This window comes from Castanea sativa, chromosome 12 (genome assembly GCF_040712315.1).
Source record: "Castanea sativa cultivar Marrone di Chiusa Pesio chromosome 12, ASM4071231v1".
NCBI classification, from domain to species: Eukaryota; Viridiplantae; Streptophyta; class Magnoliopsida; order Fagales; family Fagaceae; genus Castanea; species Castanea sativa.
Genome location: NC_134024.1, coordinates 9,369,502 through 9,387,517, shown reverse-complemented (window position 1 = coordinate 9,387,517; position 18,016 = coordinate 9,369,502). Strand labels below are relative to the sequence as shown.

The window sequence follows — 18,016 nt, the reverse complement described above, 5'->3', positions numbered from 1 at the left end:
AAAAAAAAAAGAGTATATTTTAACATATTTTTAATAAAAAGTTAAATAAGTTATTCCTAAACGAACACTCATTATGATAATGAGATTCATGAGGCAAGCTTTATATATATTGACATTTTATTAAGAACAACAACAACCAACTTCCTATTAAAAAAAAAAAAAAAAACCACCAACCAGTTTAAGTTCTGAAATTTTAGGATCATTTGACATTTGATTAACAACAATTAAAAAAAAAAAAAAAAAAAAAACTGCACAAGTATATATATCAAAGTTACTAATTTTGATGTTTTATATATATAGTCTAGGTGATCTCCGTGAACATACACACATGTCATGAGAAATGGGTTTAAACTTTAAATGTCAGTAAATTTGATTGGTATTGTATTAACGTACAACAGCAAATTGTGGCACTCACAAACTTTTGGGGATCATTGTTGGTATTGTTATACAGGTCTGTGTGATGGTATCCCGTGGATGATTTTAGGAATGACCTAATAACAGAGTTAGCTATAAACAACTTTCCATAATATTTAGCCATCCACAGTCATCTCCTTTGTTGGAGGAGATAAAGAAAGATCAAAATCTCTTCCAACACAAAGCTCACCAAGCCCAGGAAAAAAAAAAAAAGAGTAAAAAATGGAAGGGAAGGAGATATTGTAAAAAAAAATATGGCCAAAATGCTGCTTTCTTTAATTTTGTGGGCAACTACGGGCTATTTTCTAACTGGGCAGGTGGGTGCAATGACACACATTGTTGGAGGAAGCTTTGGTTGGCGCTTCCCTGCAAATACTTCCTTTTACGAAGCCTGGGCCAAGCCAAGAAATTTCACTTCTGGAGACAAACTGGGTAAGTTCTTATTAAGATTTTATGTATGCCTAAAGTGCCTCTTCTTCTGGGTTGATGAGCAAAAATGCAAATGTGAATTTTCTAATTTCTCATGAGTTTAAGTGGTGATAGCCCACAATAATGACATCTTTTTGTAGTGTCTTACATTTGTTATTCAAATCTCATCTTCCTTCTCTTCTACTATTTACCGATCAAAAGAAAAAGACAATAACAATCAGAAAAGACAAATTAATTGAGACTTTGCTCACTAGTCAATGCTTCAATGACAAAGAATGGAAGTTTTTACAGAATAATACTAAAAGTTTTAAGGCAATTATTATGCCAAATGTGTCACAAGTTTAGGGCTTATTGAGAACCCCTAACTAGGTACCATCTCTCCTAGCACATCATATATGAGACCCATAAACTATGAGAGGGGTGGTCTCATAAGACCATCTTATAATTATCAGATACCCCTTCCAATTATTACCCGTCATGTTTGGTTGTAAAGCAACTTATATAGAAGGAATTTGATAATCTTAATGCAAAAGTTTTCATCAATTGTAAGGAAATAAGAATATTTTCCTTCAACGGTCTTCATATGATTTCCACTATAAAAAAACAACATAGAATCAACTGCAAAATACAAACTTTAGTTACAATGCAATTGGAATTAAAATCATAAATACGAATGCATGTATAACGTTGTTTCGTTTGTTGATCACTTACATAATATTGAGTAGTAACTCTTCAATCTTTTAATATGCTTCTTTTTAATCGCATTTTGTTGTGGTAAGTAACATAATATGGTGTTTATGTCAAATTTGATAGTAGGCTCATCCATATCTTGTGGTAAACCAAGTTTCTTATTTATATATTTTCTATTTTTAAAATATTCATGTTTTGGTCACTTTAGACAAATAGTAACATGTCATACATGACATAAGCTTTGTCACATCTCTATTACTAACTCATCACAATAATAGCAACTCTACAATTTTCTAGCATCTTTATTTTACTTTTTCACCTATGATTGTAATAGTGTCATGTAAGATTGAATTAAAAGGCTCTTGAAAATCACACACACACACACACATATATATATATATAATATATACATCCTTAGGCCTATCTTCGGTAATAAATAGTGGGGGTGCTGGGGGGGGGAGGGGGGGAGGGAATTGGGCCGATATAGAATTCTAGTTAGTTCAATTATTAAAATCTTCTATATCATAGGTAAATGACCTAGATTTGAATCATATGCTTACACCTAAAACAACTTCATTGATATCTTAGCCTAACAATTAAAAATGATCATCATATAGTAGACATAAATTACGTTATAAGTTTCAAATTCTATCCTATCTTCTGATTATTTGATCTTTATTCGATCAATTTAATCTTAACGTTGATTCTCACTCTTGAATTGCAGTCTTCTTGTACACTACTGGCTTGCACAACGTGCTAGAGGTTAAAAAGGAAGATTATGATGACTGCACTCAAAACCATGTGATCAAAAAGTATGATAATGGACCAGCGATTTTTGAGGTCACCAAACCTGGTGATCACTACTTCATTTGTGGTCTCAAAAATCATTGCCAAAATGGGGAAAGGTTAAGAATCAGTGTAATGAAAGGAGGTGAGTCTTCGGGCGGTGGTGGTATATTTGGGATGATTACCAAGTCTTCGGCCAATTCAATACACAATAGTATTGGAATGCTTTCTGGTTTGCTATTGGTTCTGTTCAAGCTGTTAATATGAAAGGAGCTAAGGTTTTGGGCTTCAACTTTGGAGTTGGACAGAATTTTGAGTGGGTATTTGATGCTTTGAAAATTTTGAATACAAAGGGTCCTGTCCAAGCTGTTAATACAAAATCAACTTGTAACAATATAGAATCAAAATCAAGTGTCAGTTAATCTGTGTGTGTAAGATGTGTATAGATTATTTACCCGTTTGGATACCACGTTTTCACGTTTACGTTTTCATTCTTGCATTTTCTTTCTTTTTTTGGTTCAGCCGCAGTTGTTGACCAATTCAACCGTAAACAGTGCACTCGTGCACTATTTACAAACTCACAAATTTCACTTTTTAGTAACTTTTTCATTAAAAATGGGTCTTACGGTTCTATTCACACATTTAAAAATTATTTTGTTACAATATTTTTAATTTCAATTTTCAATTTCAGCAAAATAAGTTCTATCCAAACGGACCTACACGATCATTCACCTTTTTTTTCCCGGCCAAATTTCTCGTGAGCTGCACAAAGAAAAGTAATTAACCTCGTGACTCATCATGAACCTTACTACTATCTTTTACATAAAAGTCAAAAGCTTTGGGATAAAAAGCAATCACTGTAAATGAAAGGAGGCAACCACCCTTGTAGATGGACTAACATTTTTTTTTTGGGGTACATGACTTGCGTCTAAAGTCTAGACTCAAGTGTTCTTGCGCACTAGACTATAAGTTAGGAAGAAAACAAGAAAAGTATTATTAGTTTCATTGTTTAATCTATATATAAAAAGCATCAATGCACTATAGTTACAGTGATTTGCTACAGTGCGTTTGGTTTGTTCAACCCGCACAGTTCATTGACCTTTCTTCTTTTTTTTTCTTTGTTGGTTTTGTTTTTGCTTTCTTGTATTTTCTTTTATTTCTTTTAAATATTTATTATTTAAATGTGCATATACAGTTAGACCTTCTTAACAAATTCTTACAATATTTTCACAATTATTTGACAATTTATACTATTCATTGGCCTCTTTTTTTTTTCATAGTAGTTTAGTTTTCTTGTACTGTTTTTGTCTTTTCCTTTTTCTTTTTCTTTTTTTGATCAGAAAACCATGACTTTATTTCATTTCAAGAAAGATCAATTTGGATTACATTTGAACTTATTTTAGATTCTATGATGGGCGGAGTTTCCTCCATCCATGTTACAAAGTCGTCCGCAAATTGGGCGTATAGGGCTAAACCATGTGCTGCTTTATTCCCCTCCCTCCGCGTGTGTTGTACTTCAGTTTTGCAAAAATATTGCAGCTGTAGAAGAGTTCCAGCTATGATGTTGTCAACGGCAGGTGAAACATCTACTTCCTTTTGTAAAGCTGAACAAACAACCATGGAATCACTTTCAACAATGATGTCCTGAATGCCTATGTCTCGAGCAAAAATTACTGCTTCTTCAACAGCTTTTGCTTCAGCTTCCAATGCTCCTAGAGGTACTTGTAAGTTTTTACTCATTGCTGCCACGACACTCCCTTGCTCATCCCTAATTACCACACCAATTCCCGAGTATCTCTTTTTGGAGAAAGTAGCCCCATCACTATTCACCTTATACCAGCCTCTCGGTGGAGGGATCCATCCAATCTACAGTGTTGCCTCTTCTCCCTGCTTGAAAGGAAGCTCTTGTGCTGCATTATTCTCCTCCCATAGCCTAATAGCAGTTGCGCACAGGGCATTAGCTGTTTTTGGTCTACCTCCATGTCGTACTTCATTTCTATTCTTCCAAATACCCCAAGCAATCATCAGTACTACTCCCAAGATGTTAGAATCAGTATTGGGAGCCAAGCCAATCTTCCACAACAGATCAGTGAATTCCCCTCTCTCTTCTACTAGATGAAGCAAGTTTCCTTGTTTCCATACCTCCTTTGCCACACTGCATTGACACAGGGCATGCATTGTAGATTCCGGGTATAATCCACAGGCCTCACAGGTTGCATCTTCAATGATTTTTCAATGGAATCAATTCACTTTAATTGGAAGAATATTCTGACATACTTTCCAACCAAAGTTTCTTACCTTACTGGGGACCTTTACCTTCCATAGCTTTTGCCAAAAAGTCTTCATGCTTGTCATATCTGAGCTCTCCCCGCTAGTCATCTGAGACCTTTCTCTGGCCAGGTGGTATGCACTCTTCACACTAAATTTTCCATTTTTTGTTGCTGTCCATGTCAGCTTGTCTGCTGGCAGTGCCAGGCTTAATGGAATGCTCAAAATGGATTCAGCTTCATGGTCCAAGAAAAGTTCTCGAATTAAAGAAGTTTTCCATACTCCATTTTCTTCATTAATAAGTGCACTGACCTTGGCATCAATAGGTAGAATCATCTGCGGTGAGATAATCTGAAAAGTAGTCGGATTAGGCGTCCATTTATCCTTCCAGATGTAGACATCCCTGCCATTTCCCACTTGCCATTTAAGTCCATCCTTAAGAAGAGATTGGGCTACCCAGATGCTCCTCCAAGCAAAGGAAGGGTGGTGGCCTTTCTTAGCATTTATGAAATCCTCATCAGGGAAGTACTTGGTCTTAAATACTCTGTAAAAGAGCGAATTCCTCCCTTGCTGCAAACGCCATCCTTGTTTAGCCAACATAGCCAAATTAAAAGTTCTTAAATCGCAAAAGCCCATACTACCTTTATCCTTTTAATCACAAAGTTTGTCCCATTGAATCCAAGCCATTTTCCTTTCCTCCCCTTTCTGACCCCACCAAAATTTCCTCACCATGCTTGTCATTTCATCACACAAGGTTTTAGGCAGCAAGAAACAGCTCATTGTATGAGCTGGCACAACAATTTTTTTTTCCAGTCACTGATTTATGCTTTTTTTATTTTAAATATTTGTATGAGTTGGCATATATATTGTTATACATACATAACAAATTTCATAATACTTTCATAATATTGAGGTGTCAATTTTTTATAGGTCGAAATAAAATAATAAAATATGAGACTGTGACTAACCACAACTGAAAATAAATATTTTGTAAAAATGTTGTAACACTTATTGTACGTGTGAACGTTTAAAATCTACGGTACTTTTTGGTTTGTTTAATTTGTACTATTCATCACTTCATTTCTTTTTTTCAGTCATTTGTTTGTGCTTTTTTTTTAAAAATATTTATATGAACTGATATATATATATATATATAGTTATACTTGGACAACATTTTTTTCTTCAGTCATTAGTTTGTGTTTTTTTTTTCTTTTAAATATTTATATGAGCGGACATATATATTATTATACCGACACAACAAATTACACCATATTTTCACAATTATTGAGGTGTCAATTTCTTATATGTCGAAATAAAATAATAAAATATGAGATTATGACCAACCACGGTTGAAAATAAATGTTTTGTGAAAATGTTATAATACTTGTTGTGTGAATGTGAAAAAGCTAGTTTTTTCAATATATATTGTTCATCACTTCATTGGCTTTTTTTTTTTCCAATCATTTGTTTGTGCTCTTTTTTTTATTATTATTTATATAAGCTGGCATATATATAGTTATACTGACATAACAAATTTCACAATATTTTTACAATTATTAAGGTGTCAATTTCTTATAGATCTAAATAAAATAATAAAATATGAGACTATGACCAACAATAAATGAAAATAAATGTTTTGTGAAAATATTGTAATACTCGTTGTTATCACAATTGTGAGGACCCGAAGACTTAAAGACCTGAATACATACTGTGAAGCATAAGAAATAGAGGAGAGTAAAAGTCAAGAGCCCGAGGATGAAGTGGGATGGTCTGAAAAAGTACAAAAGGTAGATTGGTGATGTATTGGATATATTGCAAATATCTAGGTTGAGATAAGTAACTATGAACGTTGCATTGAATGTTCTGCACCAAGTTTTCTGGCCGTATTGAATAGGGAGTACCAGCTTTATCTATTGCATTAATGTGGAAATGATTTGAACAGTACAAGGCACAGAGCAAAAACTTTTCTCCATTACCGATTACAAGGGAATGGACAAGTGTCAGTAAATGAGGTTGATTAGATGAGAGATGTAGGGCTGAGATAACAAGGGCAAGGAGTATAAATAAGAGAGGAAGGGACTAAGGCAGGGAGGAGAATGCCATGAACTTTGTTGTTAATACCTTCTCTACAAATTTATTGTTTTGGGCCTTGAATTATTAAACGTTAATATTGTTGGGCTAGTGCACGATTTTTGGTCCTTACAACAATATTTTCACAATTGTTGAGATCTAAGTTTCTTATAAATCAAATAAAAAAATGCTAAGTCTACAACATTTTCATACTAATTTCACAACAAATCATAGGTAAGCTACTATTGATGGATAAAAAAGTGATATCAGTTGTGGGTCCATTTTAAAATCACTTACAATTTGTCATCTATAATTTGTTATGAAAGTATTATAGAGATAGCATTTCTATAAATTAAATAATAATATATCAGACTGAAACTTACCACGACTGAAAATAAAGGTACTGTAAAAATATTGTGACATTTTATTGTGTTCCTAGACTTCTTTTTTGGTTTAGTCAAATTTGGTGAGCAAAAATTCACTGTTTCACGCACAATTTTCTTCTGTTGGTTTTTTGTTTGTTTTTTTTTTTTTTAATGCATAGTTAAAAGTAGTTGTCCCAATTAAAACCCAATAACAATTTACCACCAAGGATTTATTGTGAAAATGTTGTAGATATAACATTACCCTAAAATAAAATTATAAAATATCATACCAGGGCTTACCATAGCTAAAATAAAGGTATTGAGAAAATATCATGACATTTATTGTGTTCCTAACCTTTTTATTTTAGCCAATTTGTTGAGCCCATTCATAGTTTTATGGACAATTTTCTTGGGCTAACTTTTTTTTTTTTACACACTATTTAAAGTAAAAAAAAAACACACACACACACACAATTTTACCAACAAAAAAAAAATATGGAAAAAAGTATTTCCCCCTTTTATGTTTGGGGTAGTTTCATCCCCCAAACTTTAAAGCTGAATAATTTCCACCTTTATATTTTGTAGACAAGTATATAGTTCTTGTTGTTACTCTCTTAGTTAAACCCTAACAAATGGTTCCTAGAAAATTCCATTGTGCAATATTTAAAATGCCTCACGAAATTTTAATGTTCCAAAAATTTTCTTCGTGTATTTTGAGTTTTATGTGTTAGTCATACTTAGAAAGTAGAAATGGTGATATATAGTATTCTATTTTTTACCTAGAGAACACTAATTTATTAGTGGTTTAAATCTTTTAAATTTATATTTTTATCTAATAGAAACTTCAATGACATATGTCTTTTGTTATTTTGTTCTTTTTTTATTTGTTTTCTTTCTTAAAAATGTGTTCATTAAAAATTAAGTAAGTTAAGCATTGTAGTTATGCTAATAAAATAAAATGATAAATAATGAAGTATGAATAAGAAAATATTCATTGCAAATGATTGTACGTATTTAATTTGAAGAAGAGTATCAATTGTAGCATATGTTATCATTTATTGCAAAAATTTAAATATTATTTCAATGTTTTATCAAAATTTAGTTGTTTATTGTTTGAAGATGATGACATTTGTTATCATTCTTAGAATATATATATATATATATATATATATTTTGAGTAGATACTATCTTTAGTAAATATGTTCTAAGAAATGAAAAAGTATTTTGTATTAATGATACTACGTCATTTGTATCAAAATCTAATAAACAAGAGACGTGTGCAAAATTAACTATCCACTAACACGTCTTTCAATTATTAATGGGTTATTTATTTTTTGCTGATATGTCTTACACTTATTAGATTTTGATATTGCTAACATGGTTTCATTTTATACCAAATACCTTCTCCTAATATTATTGGGTTTTCCTAATTAAATGCGTTACGTTTTCCCTAAAAAAAAAAAAAACCTTCTCCTAAGAAATTACCATACTAAATCGATAGCCATATGTTAAATAATTATTCTAAATTTAAATACATATTTTGATACTACTTCAAAAAATAATTTTATCTTAAAATTTTAAACTCAAGGGGCAGCACGTGCTGTGCACGTGCAACCCTTACTAGTTTATTCAAATGACATGAACCTCTTATAAAGGAAGAGAGCATGCAACATGACAATCAATGAAATTTACAATATTCTACCAATAGGACAATAAATGTCCTTCCTAATCAAAGACTATTTACAAATTTCAACTAAAAGTACAATAGGAGTTTCTCGTTTTGAAGTATCTTCACTAAAGTTTTCTTCAAGATTTTTATACATCCAATGGGATGACTCTAAAGCCTTAATTGATCACCCCCCCCCCCCTCCTTTTAGAAAGAACAAACAGTGACTTTTAAGAAACTATACTTAAATCAATTAAATGTATAATTAGAACAAACAACTTAGAGCATAGAATAGTATCTTTTGTTTCTCTGTCGTTAGAGAAGAGAGACTTTGAACCCTCATCTCTTAGTCAATAGAAGTGGTTGCTCCTTCTTGTAAGGCTTTGTTCCCTAGGGTAACAGTATTACTACTAGGGCTAGTGGGGTTTTTTTGTTTGGGGTCTGGGAAACACTGATAGTTAGGATGGAGAACCTAACAAACAAATGGCACAATTTGTCGTCGAATGATAGGAAAGGTGGTAAACTAGCAGTGAAGAGGAATAAAGTCTCCCATGAGCATACAATTGTGGCAAAATTCCTAACCAAGAGAGTTTTGAATACTGATGCGATAGTCAGAACCTTTAGTCCACTATGGCAATCAAGGAATGGTTTTAAGGTCCGTAATGCAAGAGATCACAAGTTATTTGTGTTTGATAATGAGAAGGAGGTCAAAAAAATTCTGGCAAGCAAACCGTGGAGTTTCAATAGGCATCTAGTCATCCTTCAAAAACTAGATAGTGCAGTTCCAGTACATGACATGGCCTTGAACACAATGTCGTTATGGGTGCAAGTACATAGCATTCCGGTTAGATTCTTGAGCAGGGGGATAGCGGAGGATTTATGTGACGCAATAGGGATAGTGGATCGTAATTCAAGTGATGTGGAGGCTGATAGAGGCAGCTTCTTTCGAGTCCTAGTGTGAGTGGATAATTCTCTACCTCTCTATAGGGGTCAGGTTCTCTCCATTAAGGATGATGAAGAGCATTGGGTGACGTTCAAATACGAACGTCTTCCTAATATATGTTATTGGTGTGGATGCTTGGATCACTTGGACAAGGACTGCAATAGGTATATAGAAAGTGAAGGAACGTTCAAAGAAAGTGACTGAGAGTATAGGGCTTGGATTCGGGCAGCCTTAGTTCCGATGAGTCGTAAGTCAGTGGTGGTTGTGTCTAGGTTCTACGAGAATAGAAAATAGAAGATGCCAAAGCCGAGGAGCATTCACCGCCGTTGAAGGGAAACCGGGCAAACGTTACAAAGGGAAGGCAGCTAAAGGAAACGGCTAGAGCAGAAACAAAGGAGCACGTAACTAAAACAATAACTGCACCAGGGTCATCAATTCTCCAAACGGCTAATGGAGGCAATCATGGAATTAAAGGGAACATAATTGATAGCCAAATTTTGGAGATTGACAGAGAATTAAATATGATTGAAATTAATGGGAGCAAAAAAAGGGGAGATATGGCCAATCTTAAAGAGGTTGTCTCGGACCTTCCTAATAAGGATAAGGAGGAAAAAAATAAAACAAACAGCTCTGAAGGTGTACCCGAGTCAGGTGATTGTCACGTGGCCAACTTAAGTGAAAACCCTCTAAGTATTAGCATAACCCACCAACCCGAGGGGCTTGGGAAAATTTCTGACCGTGTAAGGAAGGGGCTAACCCCAACCAGAACATGGACTAGGGTAGCAAGACCTGCACAAGAATCTGATGATGGAGGAAAAGAAGGGATTGGCTATCGATCCAAAAGATCTCTCATGGAAGTGGATGGGTGTGAGGTTCAAAAAAAGAGAAGATTGGTTCCCAACAGCAGTAAAACAAATTTACCAGTGGTGGAAGCCGACTGTCATCCCCGCCAACAGCAATGAATCTCCTATGTTGGAATTGTCGGGGGCTTGGAAACCTTACGACAGAGCAGGAGCTTGGGGATTTGAACTAGGAACAAGATCCCTCAGTTGTGCTCTTAGTCGAAACATGGCTGGATCCCTCAAAGCAGTTCTGAGTTGCCTCAATTCTGGTACAATCCCTCATTCCATAAATCATACCTTTATCACACTCATTCCGAAGGTAAAAAGCCCAGTAAAAGTTTCAGAATTCCGTCCTATAGCACTTTGTAATACTCTCTATAAGATTATTTCTAAAGTTCTAGCAAATAGACTTAAGAAAATATTACCTTGTGTTATTTCGAAATCCTAAAGTGTCTTTCAGTCTAGTAAAGTTATTTATGATAATATCTTGGTGGCCTTTGAAAAACTCCATCAATGAAATCTTAAAAATCTAAGAAAACGGGCTTTATGGCTATGAAGTTAGATGTGAGCAAGGTATATGATGGAGTCGAATGAGAATTTTTGATAAAGATTATGGAGAAAATGGGCTTTTGTGAAAAATGGGTGTCCCTTATTTTTTAGTGTATTAGTATGGTGTCTTACTCAATTTTGGTGAATGGGGAGCCTAAGGGAGATATTAGACCATTAAGAGGAATTAGGCAAGGTGACCCCTTGTCCCCCTACCTTTTTTTGCCATGCTCGGAAGGGTTAAATAGGATGCTCCAAAAGGCAGCCCTTAGTGATCAAATAAGGGGCTTCTCATTATATAAAAATGGTCCAAAAATCTCACATATATTTTTTGTAGATGATAGCTTATTGTTTTGTCGAGCTACTATGTCTGACCTACAAGCAATTCAAACTATTCTCTCCTTGTATGAATGTGCTTTAGGCCAAAAGCTCAACCAGGAGGAAACTTCCATATTTTTTAGCAAGGCAATAAGTGAAGGAACAAGGAAGGAGATTTCGGATTTCTTGGGGGTGCCAAAGGTAAAAGAATACGAAAAGTACCTTGGCTTACCGGCGGTAGTGGGAAGGAATAAAAAAGAGAGCTTAAGATATATAAAGGAAAGGGTATGGAATAAACTCTAAGGCTGGAAAGAAAAGCTCCTGTCACAGTAGAGAAGTTTTACTTAAGGCGGTGGTGCAAGCAATTTCTACCTTCGCCATGAGTAACTTCAAATTGCTGGTGAGTCTTTGTAATGAGATTGAGGCCTTGATTCGAAAATTCTATTGGGGGCAGAAGGGGGAGCAAAGAAAAATCCATTGGAAAAAATGGGAAATTCTTTGTAAACCTAAATCAGAGTGAGGAATGGGGTTCAAAGATTTGGAGAAATTCAATGATGCGATGTTGGCCAAACAGGTGTGGAGGCTATTAAGGGACCAGAATTCTTTCTTTTATCGAGTCTTCAAAGCTAAATATTTTCCAAGTGATTCGGTGTTGGAAGTTTCAAACTCATCTGGGTCCTTTGCTTGGCAAAGTATTATGAAAGCAAGGAAGGCGATTCTGAAGGGAATGAGGTGGAGGATCGAAGATGGGAAGAGCATTGATATATACTGTGACAATTGGTTACCAGGTGAGGGGTCTCTGAAACTTATATCTTCACGAGTACTTGAGCTAGGGGGGGTAAAAGTTTCGGCCCTCATATCCTTGGAAACAAGTACTTGGGACCAAAATCTAATACGCCAACATTTCATTAATTTTGAAGCTCAACGTATCATGGCAATCCCACTGTGTCTGACCTATCAGGTGGATGTCTTAATTTGGCCTAGCTGTTCGAACAGAGAGTATTTGGTCAAATTAGGTTATAAACTATTAGGTGAGGATGAAAACAGTGTAGCGGCATCGATGTCGGATGGTTCGCTCCAGAAGTCCTTTTGGAAGCGCATTTGGAAGATCCGGGTTCCAAACAAAATAAAAACATTCTTGTGGCGAGTCTACTTGGATGCATTACCTTCAAAAGTGAACTTAAAGAAGAGGAAAATCCTTTAAGACACACGATGCAGCGCCTGTCATTCAGTGCAAGAGACTACCCTTCATGCTATCTGGAGTTGCGAAGAATTACATTAAGTTTGGTTACCCTGTTTCAATTGGGTTAGAACAAAGTACCCGAACATCAGAGAGACTCAGGAATTGGTTAATCTGATCGGGTTGCAGAAACAGAGGTTGGAATTGTTTGCGGTAGTGGCGTGGTTCATATGGAATCGTAAGAACAAGTTACGGCTTAAGGAGTGCAACTTGGATAGGGACAAAATTTTCAGTGTAGCAAGACTCTATCTCTCGGATTTCCAAGCGAAATTTCTGAGTAAGGAGAGTAAACTCCCAATGCAAGGGAAAAATGGAACCCTCCTTTAGGCGAGATGTACAAAACAAATTATGATGGGGCAGCATTCGAAGACTCGGAAGAAGCAGGGATCAGAGTGGTAGTCCGCAATGCTAGGGGAGAAGTGCTAGCTGCATTATCCAAGAAAATTCCTTTTCCAAGTTCGGTGGATTTGGTGGAGGTCCTAGCTGCAAGAAAGGCAGTTTAGTTTGTTGTGGGCATAACACAGTCAGTCTTTGAAGGAGATTCAAAGATAATGTATAAGGCCTTGAAAGCAGCAAACATGGGTCATACCTCAATAGGACAGTTTGTAAAAGACATTGTGTTTATCGCTAGTTTGCTTCAAACTTTTTCTTTCTCTCATACTAGGTGGCAGGGAACTTGTGTAGCTCATGCATTGGCTAAGAGAGCAAGATTTTCTTTTCTTTTATTACTTTGGATGGAGCATGTTCCTTTACACGTGTATCCACTTGTAGTTTCAGATTTTTAGTATTTTAATAATATTGCATGGTCATGATTCTCAACAAAAAAAAAAAAAGCTCAGAGCATGGAGGGGTTCCCTCCAAACAAAAAGAAAGCAAGATGCACTCCTTTGGTAATGCCAATCCAACTTCACCCCAATTACAAATAGTTAACACAAAAGTTGTTTACCAAAATAAAAACACAAAATTAAAAAACAAAGGGTAAAAAGAGTTAGCAAACTGTTTGAATCTTTAAGAAATGAATTGCACAATCGAGGAGGAACACGACTCTTGAAAATTCAAATGTGCCTCATCTCTATGATTCCAAAGAAAGCAAAAACTAGTACAAAAATCTCCAATCCCAGTTTGCTCAAGTGGCCTAGCTAGCATGTGAATAACAACATCAACAAAAGGGATATTAGAAACTTTGAGTAATGACAACCAATTTCAGTTAATTCAACTGGTAAACTCTCTTAATTTTAAATAATTAAAGGATTTAACGTTTAAATCTCGCCAACATAAATTGAAATACTAAATGGTCTACATCATAAGTTCATTTCAAAACCTCAAAATGAAACTTGCAATTTACATTGCCTATGAATTTAATAAATAAATTGCAAGTTCCTGATAACAGAAAACTTCATAAATTGATTATTCAATTTATAGTCCTAATTAGAATTAATTGTTTTTTTTTAAATAAAATTGAATTATACGTTACTATTGTGCAAAAAAAAAAAAAAAAAATTGAATAGTGCCTTCTCAGATGACAGCAAGGAACCGCCTTATTTATTACGATGTTTCCACGATTACACAGATTCGCTGTTCAATATTGGCATTTCATCTTGATTATAAAAGTATTACAAAAGTCAAAAGCCTGGTTTCATAAGTTTTAAATAAAAAAAAGAAGTCAAAAGGGCTAATAGCTCAATTGGTTGATACTTCTTGGTATTTTCAAAAGAGACATCCAATGTTCAAATCTCCCCACCTCAACTATCTATTTGTACAAAAAAAAGTATCACAATAACTAAAAATTTTGTAACTTAATGACATTAACTTTCCTTCTTTAGGTTGTTCTTTAAAAAAAAAAAAAAAAACTCTCTTAAGAGGAAAAACAAGTTCAAGTCCCCTTCCCCCACTCGGTGTAGTATGAATTATTGAAAATAGAAATATAATATAAACAAAATAGTGTAAAAAGTTGTAAAATACCAAATATTTAAAGAGTAATATTACAGACACAAATTATTTTACTATAGTTTTATAAAATATTGATGTGGCAAACCTTTAATTGGTTTTCATTTAAGCCCACCATTAATATCATTTTTTCGTTTGCTAATAAGCACTCACCATATCAGCGATTTATAAAAAATTTTGTAAAATAATTTATATCTCTAGCATTATTCACATTTAAAACAATGGTCCTGTAAACAGGTGCATTAAGGACAAATGTTAATAATTCATTTTAAGAAAATTTTTACATTACTTTTGTGAAAATTATAAAAAACTGTAAAAAATATTGATTTTTTTCCAATAAAAAGTTTCTAAAAATAAATCCTAAATCAATGCCCTTTAAACATCTGTTAACTTTTCTCCTAATACAATTCTTCTAGGGACACATGTTTTACCACACACCTTGCAACAACGTGCGTATGTGTTAACTAGTGATTGGATTATATTACTTACTCATGACTTTATCATTGGTATTTGATGAAATATTTCCAATCACCATTTGACAAATATAAGTGTTGTGACAAAGTATGTAACAAAATGATGAAATTATTATTTTTTGTAATTATTTAATGCTCTCAAAACACAATAAATGCATGTCCCTCCTCTCTCACATGAATAATGAGTCACACTATGAATTTAATTAGTGAAACCTCTATGAATTTAATTAGTGAAACCTACTATTACATGAGAGGAAAAGTGCCTTTTTTTTTTTTTTTTAATTTGTTACGGAAATATTGAATCATTATTAGGCAAAATGTGTCCTTGTACTTTGTCATATTTAAAAGATGACAACTAAATCCTTTTAATATAGTTACTTTGCTTAAATATTATTTATTTATTTATATTATTTGACACTCGTATTTCATACAATTTTATTCTTTATTTATAATACATTGAGTTGATATGATGTCATTCACCAATACATGGTAGTAAAGAGTTTATTTTCCTACCAATCTCAACTTCCCGTATTAATATATCAAAAAAAAAAAAAATTCCCCGTATTATAAAAGTTTGTGATAAGACCATTTATTCAAAATAATAATAGTAATAATTGCTGATAGAGGAAGTGTTTAAAATGTTGGTCCATGCCACCCTTTAAGTAGTACGATTTAGTGAGTTTCAGTTAGTTCAATTGAAAAAATCTTTGATGGTTGAATAAGAAATTTAAGGTTCAATTTTTACCTACGCAAAAAATCAATTAGTGTCCTGGTCTAATGATAAAGAGCTATCATTAAAAGCGGATGCCATAAATTATGAAACTTTCTAAAAAAAATAGTACCAATTAGAAAAGGAAATTAACAATTTAAGATAATTAATTAATTAAAGAAAAAGAAAGAAAGAAAGAAAGAAAGAATACTAAATAAAAATTGATTGATGTATTGGTCTGATGATAAAGAGCGGATGTCATAAGTTATAAAAATCTCTCAAAAAAGAAAAAAAAAATTATACCGCTTAGAAAAGGGAATTAACAATTTAGGATAATAAATTAATAAAAAAGAAAAGAAAAGAAAGAATGCAATTTTTACTTATAACATTGACCCCAAATTTAGATTCGGAGTATTTAATATTTATTACAATTAATTTCATTTTTTTTAACGTTAAAATTGCCACACATTAATTTGCTCCATGTTGGTCCACAATCCACATCGGGTATCGCGCCTCGTCTCGAGCTCAATAGAAAGCCCTAGAAGCCCCAACGGCATAAAACCCACACATTATAAGGCCTTGTTTGTTTCCACAATAAATAAAAAAGCCTCTTTATAAGCAAAAGGCCAAAAAGTCCTATTTTCTAGTGGTGCAGACTAATTTGCTTAATTAATTAATTAATTTTTTATTTAAATAGGCAGATCAGGAAGAGGGGAAGCTGGTTACAAACACACAAATACAGATTTAATGAGTTTGTTCGAGAAAATAAAATATGGATTGTGAAAAATAAACAAAATTAGAAGCTCATGCCCTGCACTATAGAAAATGTCATTATCTATTGCTTTAACTCCCAATGATAATTATAGCGAAAATCCTAACATATCTTATCGATCATTCTCTTTTAATATGCACGAATCAACGCAATGATAACATGTGACCATTTTTAGACATATATTTGCATATCATGTCAGATTTAGTCTTTTATTTATTTATTTTGGGATCAACCATAGGTCTAGATCTAATATACAGAAGTACTGGACATAAGTCCAAGTACTAGGGTGGGTTCCAGTTAGTTTAACTGGTAAAATTTTTGATAGTTGTATAAGAGATCTATGGTTCAATTCCCGCCTATACTAAAAACTGATTGGTATCTTGATTTAATGATAAATGACTATTATTAAAAGCGGACGCCATATGTTGAAACTTTCTTAAAAATAAAGTCCAATCATATATACTAAAAATAAATAGGCTAAAATGCAAAATACACTCTAAATTTCATTAGAATTCATTTTAGTTTTTTAACTTTACTTTTGTTCATTTATATCTTCTAAGTTTTAAATTTTTTTAATTTAAGCCTTTTTTGTCAACCTTCATTAAAATTAAAAAAAATATTTTTCAATAATTAACTGAATTTTTTTTAATTTAAAAAATTTAAAGCAAAAAAAATAAAAAAATTAGAAATTAGCCATAACATTTTACAAAATTCAATAGAAATTCTTTAATTGAATAAAATTAAATCTTAAAGAATAAATGAAAGTAAAATTAAATGACTAAAATGAATTATAATAAAACATAAAAAATGAATTTTACATTTTAGTCAAATAAGTAAATGTTAAATTTGTTTTACCTCCTGGTCAATTAGGGCTTGTTTGGCACTATTATTTAAAAAATAGTTTTTATTATTTAAACATTACAACGTATATTTTTATAACCCCTTTTATTTATACATATTTTTACTACATTTTTCTAAATTTTTTTTGCCAAACAGCCCAATGTCCCCAACAGTGTGGGCTTGACATTTTAGGTAGGGGTGACAAAATTTGACACGACCCACGAACCCGACATGACACGACATGAAATTAGCAGGTTATGGGTTGAGGCTTAACGGGTTCGTGTCATATTCGGGTTGACACGGCTAATCCGTTTAATAAATGAGTTGGGTTAGTGTTAAACACATAGAACCCGTCTGACCCGTTTAATTAAATGATATTTTACCAATATACCCTTCAAACTCTAGGTATATAAACTTATTAGTTGTTGTGATTTATTTTCTTTGACATATTGTGATTGATTATTTGTGATATTGAGATATGCTTTAATTTTGAATGATTATTTGTGATGCATACTCGTTAGCTCTGAATTTTATATTAAAAATATTTATTTGTTTGTTTTTTCATTAATTTTTATTTTTTATTTTGATAAAATCTGATAAATAGGTCGACACGACTAACCCGTTTAATAAATGAGTCGTATTAGGATTGAAGAATCTTAACTCATTTAATAAACATGTCGAATTAGTATTGACCTATG

General features: G+C 33.1%; 1 protein-coding gene across 1 annotated transcript; it reads left to right on the top strand.

Annotated features, from left to right (window-relative positions):
• Positions 1-668: 668 nt before the first annotated feature.
• On the top strand, positions 669-2,722 carry LOC142619325 (mavicyanin-like). Its single transcript, XM_075792393.1, has 2 exons — positions 669-846; positions 2,258-2,722. The coding sequence occupies exons 1-2, from the start codon at positions 669-671 to the stop codon at positions 2,584-2,586; spliced, it is 507 nt and encodes a 168-aa protein (XP_075648508.1). The 3' UTR covers positions 2,587-2,722.
• The last annotated feature ends 15,294 nt before the right edge of the window (positions 2,723-18,016 follow it).